An 8,637-nucleotide genomic window follows, 5' to 3' on the forward strand; every position below is an offset into this window, starting at 1 on the left:
AACGTCGGTATACTTCACGTATGGTTTCTTTCGGCGCCGGGTGATCAAGCCCTGCACGAATAGCCATTTTATAAGTATGCTCATATGCTCGATGCGTTAAATTATGTATAATTTTAACTCTACTTTCGAGCTCCTCTAAGTCAGATTAGTTTGTTGCGCACCGCGATTTTACACACAACGTCGCCGAATGTTTTCTTTTTTGGCGAGATTCACGTATGACATATCCCTAGGATCCACTCTGTCCATGCACTCAACCATAGCTTTATGTACATCTGGCTAAATGTTCCAATCTTTTTTCCAAGCCTCGACTGAAGGCGGTGCTGGGAATTGACTGTTTGCTATGCGACACTCACGTATTTTCTGAGCTTGCTTTGCTACGCGTGCTAGCAACATCTCATCGCTCACATCGTCGGCTTCAGCGCTATCACTATCGTCGCTGTATTCGTCCCCACTAAAAGATGTATCCGCTGAGACATTCCAAGTATAGTCGAGATCCATAAATGCATCTGTTACTTTAGTCCAAAAAGTATTATTGTCTCCAGTGGCTTTGTTGTCAAGCATAACTCGTGTGTTCCCTTCTTCCAATGATCATAGTGTTTATCTCTTTAACAAATTTTGTCACGTTCGAAGGTTTCTTCAATACATTCGTTTTCTTCTTTGGAGTTATGTTGAGAGGTGTTGAATACCAGTTAGGCTTTCCGTCTGTTACTAGATCATTGTCGATCAGTGCGTTTATAAGAAACTTCTTTGACTGAATACTGAAAAACTTTCTGTTATTATTAGCAGTGTAGTCATGAATATAAATGAGTTGATCTTTTGCATCACGTTTCACAGGAACATCACGTTTATGTAAGCCGAGCATAGATTCTCGACGACGGAGTTCGGTATATGCAGCATCACGTGACCACAAATGGTATTTAGGAGGCATAGTTCGTGCTGTTGTTGTTGAATCGCTCAAGAATGCAGACATCATGTGCTGAAGAAGGCTTTGACGATGGCTGAGTATCAGTGCGGCGCTCTACTCATCGCTGCTGTCGGATAAATACGTCCACGACTCCTTCTCTTGGCCTCCTTTCGTACCCGATGTCTCATCTGGAGGAAGCTCAAATATGGAGGGGTACATAGAGGCAGTTCCAGTTTCAATTTACTATCTGTTGTAACGATACACTGCTGTTTCATGCTGAAGACCATCGAACCTTTATCCAATTCTTCAATTCCTTACACAACACACACAAACCACACTTCTAAACGACTAGTTCAACGGACGGATATCCTGTTATTGTGCAACCGAACGCTTCACCTTCACTGTCGATAAACATTTATGTTTGATCAACAGTTCAACACTACAAATAAATCAAAATGTGGCGGGCTGCACCACCAATCAGCCTCTACGACGTTTGCGATGTCACGATTTCCAACCGTATTTAATGGTCTGTATATTGATTCTTTAACAGCATTTTTTTAAAGGTGAGGCACAATTTTTGACGTCCTTGTGTTTTAAAGACTTTAGAAATTCAAATCGATTCAAGCATCTCATTGGCCAACTGAATACTTTAATTAAAATTTCTTGAACGGATCCTCCCGTTAAGAACGACCCTTAGGAGTCTATGATACGTGTCTGAAAGCAGAATACTGTCATTGCTTTTTTGAGCGCCAATCAGAACTATTTACCAACGTTGTGTATACTACGCCGCTGAATGGTAATCTGGGGTCATCACTCGACCGCAGATGAAATGGTCACAAGAAGTCAAGTTTATATTTTTTTCATCATGTAAATACTATATTCTATACACCCCTGTCACTGTGCGCATCCTTATAACTCTCGCATGCACACTGCGACCAAGGCAGTGCGACTGCTTAGCAAGAAATCGACACATCTAAAACACTTTTAAAAAGGTTAAAAGTTGCTGTAAAATATACAACAGCTGTACCTAATCATAACTTCAACATCGACAACCCGATACAATGGAGAGTGTACAGAACGTAGAGCAATGGCGTGAGGACAATAAGGAGCTTTTTGTCCCGCCCGTGTGCAATAAGCTCATGCACAAGAAGCAGCTCAGCATCATGTTTGTGGGCGGCCCTAATACCCGCACAGACTTCCATCTGGACGAGAGCAGCGAGTTCTTCTATCAGGTGAAAGGTATGTACTGCACGCTTCATCTGATGCAATGCAGAAAAAAAAAATCACGAGGTCTATCACCACGACACACAGTGGCTCACAGATTTCAATTTAGCTTCTCGAAGCGCCTTCATTCTTGTGTGCATCTAATCTGAGGCAAAATCCGGTTGGTTTTCTGCCGCTCTAGCATGTAGACTGATATATGAATGAAGTTTTTACATTCATTTATAAGGCTATGTAGGTGAGCACGCACTTGCAGTCTATCCGTTTGGTGTTTTCACATTCATTCATAAGACTATGTATGGATTGCAAAGACTATGTATGGATTGCTAGATGAGCATTCGCTTGCAGTCTATCCGTTTGGTACGATATAACGGGGTAGTTTATGTGAAGTTTCTCAATTCTTAAAAGGTTCTCAAACTTGTGACTGTATTGCCGTCGCGAAAACTCAACTGTGTGTACCTGGAGATGCAGAGATTGTCTATATACATACACACTCAAATTGACATTTTTATACATACTGACAAAAACCCAGTATGATCATTGCTGGTAACACGCACTTCGTTTCGCAGCAACTGTGTTTTATAAGCGAGATGTGCATGAGTGTCAGTCATATGGTTGTGAGTTATTTCCCATACGAAATCTGGCTAGACACAAGACAATCCAGATGTGTATGAATAAACATACGCAGATACACAGAATAGACGTTGTTGAAGGCACAATCGGCACACAGGACTTCGAGCACATGTCACTGCGTTGTGATAGTTAAAAAAGAATAGTCCAATGTTCGTGTTGGGTTTGCCATGACGCAGAGTGCTCTATCATTTGCAGAGGCGTATATGCTTGTTAGTCATCTCTATATCAATACACCACAGTAGCTGCATGGATTTAGTCGACTTTATCTCAATACACCATCGCATCCGTTGCCACAGGCAATATGGAGCTGCCGACAATCCAGAATGGCCAGCGCAAAGTGGTGCGCATCAACGAGGGCCAAGTGTTTCTGCTGAAGTCGCGCGTGCCCCATTCACCCCAACGCCCTGAGACTGGGTCGTTTGGGCTGGTGGTTGAGCGATCCAGGGAGGATGATGAGATGGATGGCCTGAGGTGTGCACGTGTGTGTGCGTATGTGTGCGCGTGTGTGTACACGTGTGTATATGTGTCTGTGTACATATATATATGTGAGTGTGTCTGTGTGTGTCGTGTACTGATGTATACCGACCAGATGTCTGCAGTTGGGTCTGTGGTACGAGGGTGGGCCGTTTGGGGTTGTTTGTTTGCTTAGGAGGTGCTAGTGTGTACGTGATGGTGCTAACTCATGTGTATATGTCCTGTTGTTGTACATGTGTCTGTTGAAAGTATGGCCTCTCGGTCTCGTGATGTATTGGTTTAGCGATGGCACACGAATGAGTAGGCCCAAGGTATGTGTAGAGGTGTGTATATATGGAGCACGATGTGGCGTAAAGACGATTAGCTCGAGTTATATATGTCTGTGCGTATTGGAATGGTGTATATCAATGTATTTGTTTATTTGCACCGAAGTGCACACACGAGTGTATCGCACTCTAAGATTTCTAGGGTTTTAAATAGATCGATAGTTATTGTCATTATGATTGAAAATCGCACATTTATTCATTATCCCTCGCATATCCGCTTCAATACATCTGTACTGTCTGGCCTGAAGTGTGGTGTCGTCATTGCACAGTCTGAGTGTTCCTTGTGCTGATGTGGGAAATATGCGCCTTAGACGAAGCATAACTATCTTACAATATATATTGGTGTGGTAATACATTGCCTTGTATGTTCTGTATGTAGTAGGTCTTATCTAGTGCCCATGGCTGTGGCAGCACATATTGTAGCAATGGTCCGCAATTGAAGATCAATTGGCAGGTGCTTCAATGCGTCTCTGTTGCGACCTATCTTCGACTGTGTATGTATCTACGGCAAATTGTAGTCGTGTTGCTGATACTCGAGATATGTGTGCCCATAGGACTCTCACCTAACCCCGCCATCTATTTCCTGTTTGAGCAGATGGTACACAGACTTTGAAAAATGCGATGAGATCCTCTGGGAACGGTATGTGAGTTACTCAATTCAGGTGTATACACATTACATGGTTTAATTTGTCAACCTTGTGGGAAAGTTTTTCTTTTCAGATCTAGGGGTTATAGGGTTTATGCCCTTTTCTTGTCCTATGTCTGTGCACTATTATTCCGATGCACCCGTTATTCAGAATAACCCCTGAACCCGCAGCAAGAAGCTCACGATGTTGGCGTGTGAGTAAGTGTCCCCAAAGCAGTATGCAGCATATCCTTTCGGCATTGGAAGCGTACACACCTACTGCTATGCACTCCAAGTGACCTTCAGAAGCTCTCAGTAGTCGATCTATTCTAGTATGTTTAGCTACCGAGTTCTCATTTGAATGAATTGCGTTTCCACACATGTACACTGTAGGTACTTTCACTGCGGCGACTTGGGCCGTGACCTTGTGCCGGTGGTGAACGACTATACACAGAGCGAGCAGTGTCGGACAGGTGCGACGGTTCTTGTTGTTTTAATTAAGTGATCTGCGGTGTTTAGAGCTTTCATGTAACCCAATGCAAACCAATAGCCCGAATTATGGGTACACACTATAGTTTTACCATGTGCAGAATTTGACAGCCTGATTAGTGCGTTTGATGTTTATGCGCGGCTCTGTCTACGAGATACTCAAGCATTGTCCACCGAAACAGTACTGTCCAACTCTTGTCAGTTTGCCATGCGACGCACAGTGACCGCCTCTATGCATACCATCCATCATACTGTACCACTCCGCTCTGTTTCACAGTGTACTCCAATCATTACATATCTGTGATATAGCTATCATACCTTGCTATGCTAACGTAGTTAATGTAGGTGTTAGCAGACTCGGTACACTTCTGTAGTCGACTGACTACAATGATTGTTGTTCATTTGTTATGTGTTTCAGGTAAGCCGAATGCGGAGAGTATAGTGAGCAACCCGCCGCTGAAACAAGACTTCACCACAGAACTGCCCGATCCATTCATGCTGTCCGATTGGTTGGAGGAGCACAAGGCGGAATTGGCAAAGGTATATATATATATGTATTATATGTATATATATATATATATATATATATATATATATAAATGTATATTTATGTGTGTGTGTGTGTGTTAACGATTAAACGCGCTTTATTGTATATAATTTGATTGTAATGACAGATATCAGCTATCGTTAAGGGCATAGCAGCACATCAGAGCGTAGACACCCACGCCATAGCACATGTTGTTCATTCAATGCACTGATCACAACAGCATCCCGAGTTAAACCACATCAAACATACATCGCTCAGAACCAAACAGTGCTGCATGATCTTTATGTCCACACAGAGTGTGATTCATCCTCACGGGGGTTCTTCGGAAGTGTACTTGGTTGGTCGTGGTATATATGAACAAATACGGTTTGGCTATGAACCTATATTCACACGCCTATTCTATTATGACCATTTCTTGGCTCTCTATGCACATGATGGTGTTCACTATACTCATGCTACTATTCCGGGCACACAAACACATCAGGGAGCGTCGTTGAACCTCTTCCCCAACCATCCAGACAAAGAGGGTAACGTACGTGTAGAGGGGGGGCAGGCGGAGTTCACACGCGAGGCTGTGGACTATGAGACGTGGGTGTACCAGCTCAAGGTACGTCTCTAATAGACGACCCATTGGGGATTGTATTCGTTCGTGATGTGGAGATGACATGCCACAATGAACGCACATCACATACGTATCAGATGGTTATCCTTCTTGTGTTGCCTGAATTTTTGCTGAGTGCCTGTTGTAAGTGAAGTATATAAATGGTGGGTACGTACGTTGTGTTGTCGTGGTGTGGATGGTTGGTGGTGGAATAGTTTAGTATCGTTATACACGTATACATGGTCATCTCACACCACCCTCATCTTGTGAATAGGTTTGATTTTGAAATAAAGGAGTACAATGCGCAATACATTTTAAGAAACAGGTTTTACCATACCACTCTCGCAACAACAACTAAAACAATGTACAAGTAACACCATAACACTGCCACAACAACAACTGAAACAAGCTACACGTAATACCAAACACTCTCACAACAACAACTGAACAAGCTCCACGTAATACCATAACACTCTCACAACAACAACTGAAACAAGCTACACGGGATACCATACCACTCTCACAACAACAACTGAAACAAGCTACACGTAACACCATAACACTCTCACAACAACAACTGAAACAAACTACACGTGATACCACACCACTCTCACAACAACAACTGAAACACGCGACACGTGATACCATACCACTCACAACAACAACTGAAACAAGCTACACGCAATACCATACTACTCTCACAACAACAACTGAAACAAGCTACACGTAATACTACAACACTCTCACAACAACAACTGAAACAAGCTACACGTAATAATATAACACTCTCACAACAACAACTGAAACAAGCTACACGTAATAATATAACACTCTCACAACAACAACGGAAACAAGCTACACGTAATACCATACCACTCTCATATATCCCAGGGAGAGGTCACAGTGGTTCTAGATGGTCAAGACACCACCATCCTCGCAGAGGGCGAGTGCGGGGTCATCCCCAGCGGTAAGTCAAATGGCCAATTTTTGCATATACCAGTGCCAGTTGTAAGTATCACACCAGTGTGTTATACTGTACATCAATCGATTGTCTGTTAAACTATTGGTGGTTAGTTGTATCTCTGGTGAAGAGTATAAGAAAATATGGCCGTAACAGTTATGGGCGCGTCAGCCACAGGACACTCGCGAGCCTGTCGCTGAACTAACCCCACCTCACAATGCTACTCTATATACACAGAGTGATATATGTAATGATGTGTGTGACTGCAGAAGAATCAGTCTACTCTGACTCATGTACTCTAGTCATTAGTCTGGTAAACCCTAGCTTACACCATACTATCACCCCCCTGCTTGTGCCCTGCCATCCTTCAGGGCCATTCATTCGTTCGACAGGTGACATGCCCTAGTTTGTTTGGTAGTGTGTTATGTGCTTGCGCAGTATATACGCCTGTCAATCGTTTGTGTACGCGTAATTCTATCGTACTGTTCGTCGGAGAATGACCTAAGTTAATGTAAGTAAGTCGCAATCAGAACCAGCCAGAATCTGTTCAACTGATTAGTTACCAATGCGTTATGTTCGGAACAGGGAAGCAGCCCACGTACAAACGACCCGAGGGATCGATTGGCCTGACTGTCCAGCTCAACCCCAAGGGAAACAAATAAAGCCACCTCTGTGCACACCCTTAAAACCACTTCTAACCTGAGATGTTCAGAGACCTTGCATACGACATTGTGGGCAAGGACTACAATCGACCACGCCGTAATTTCATGGTGATAGCTTAATACACGACGGAAAGCTGACCGGCACAGTTCCAAGCGACCTTTTTCTCATAGTTACGCAAGAGTGTAGTCGTGCTGTGTACCTTCCGACAAGAATGACAAGGTTTCTTCGTATCACTGGACATCTATTCATCTTGCCCCTTGAGATATAGACAAAGTCAATCGATGTATTGCCGATTGGGAGAATGCACCGTGCTCTTATGTTTCGCCTCTCAGAACCATTTATGTTCATCTCACGAATAGCGTGTTATCCAATTGCAAGCCAATGAATGGTAGAGAAACAGCATGCAACTGTTTGTGCTTGTGTAACAGGTTAATAAAATTAAGAACATATACAAAGACCGTGGATTGCTAACACGAGTTGATGTACAGGGGCATGTCATTATTTTGATGTCATAACTTATAAGTGGCAACGCATGGGTATAGACTATAGAGGAGAATGTATATTTAGATGGAAAGTGTGAGTATGACATGAACATTGAGAAGTCCACAACCGAGTCACAAGGACACACACAGCTATAAACCATTTCGATGTAGTAACATCCGGGGGATTTTTATGGCTATACATAAATACACTTATACATGAACTCTCATTGTCCAAAATGTGTATATAGGCATATGTGCATCACCTATAAATCTTTATATAATACTAGATAAATATAAATTCAGTATCCATATCTGTCTAAACAAGTATGTAAAGGCGATCGCGGCGTGCATGCACGTATAGTGAGCATATACGTGTGTCATTCTTAGCTTCACTTAAATTCTCGCTGACCTACATACATAAAGTTACTTCACATACTAACGTATCTCTTTTTAGATAGATGCTTGCTTGTGAAAAATGGCCTTGAATATACATGCATTCAGATGCAGCACTTGAAACCACAATGAGCTTGTTTCTTTTGGACTGTGCGACTGTACCGCATGTATAACAGTCTAGTATATAAACATAAGTAGATAAATATGTGAACAACTGCACAAAACACCATATACACAGTCAGATAATTACGTGAACTACTACAGATTAAACACAATACAGTATACTTATAAACACACACATTGACATAACCTCCTATA

General features: G+C 42.6%; 2 protein-coding genes across 2 annotated transcripts; one reads left to right on the top strand and one right to left on the bottom strand.

Moving 5' to 3' along the window:
• Nucleotides 1-276: 276 nt before the first annotated feature.
• Nucleotides 277-561, bottom strand: SARC_06224 (hypothetical protein; the record flags this gene model as incomplete). The annotated part of the gene is made up of 1 exon (XM_014299882.1): nucleotides 277-561. One exon carries the CDS (start codon nucleotides 559-561, stop codon nucleotides 277-279), a length of 285 nt encoding a protein of 94 aa, XP_014155357.1.
• A 1,223-nt stretch (nucleotides 562-1,784) lies between these two features.
• Nucleotides 1,785-7,901, top strand: SARC_06225 (hypothetical protein). Its single transcript, XM_014299883.1, has 8 exons — nucleotides 1,785-2,143; nucleotides 3,055-3,229; nucleotides 4,154-4,198; nucleotides 4,577-4,656; nucleotides 5,091-5,212; nucleotides 5,704-5,826; nucleotides 6,712-6,787; nucleotides 7,367-7,901. The coding sequence occupies exons 1-8, from the start codon at nucleotides 1,966-1,968 to the stop codon at nucleotides 7,441-7,443; spliced, it is 876 nt and encodes a 291-aa protein (XP_014155358.1). The 5' UTR covers nucleotides 1,785-1,965; the 3' UTR covers nucleotides 7,444-7,901.
• Nucleotides 7,902-8,637: the final 736 nt, after the last annotated feature.

The sequence above is a fragment of the Sphaeroforma arctica genome (genome assembly GCF_001186125.1).
Source record: "Sphaeroforma arctica JP610 unplaced genomic scaffold supercont1.436, whole genome shotgun sequence".
Classification (NCBI taxonomy): Eukaryota; class Ichthyosporea; order Ichthyophonida; genus Sphaeroforma; species Sphaeroforma arctica.

Coding starts and splice junctions, on each gene's coding strand:
- SARC_06225 (XM_014299883.1), top strand. CDS start 1,966: ATGGAGAGTGTACAGAACGTAGAGCAATGGCGTGAGGACAATAAGGAG. Junction 3,230..4,153: donor GATGAGATGGATGGCCTGAG/GTGTGCACGTGT, acceptor CTGTTTGAGCAG/ATGGTACACAGACTTTGAAA. Junction 4,657..5,090: donor GAGCGAGCAGTGTCGGACAG/GTGCGACGGTTC, acceptor TATGTGTTTCAG/GTAAGCCGAATGCGGAGAGT.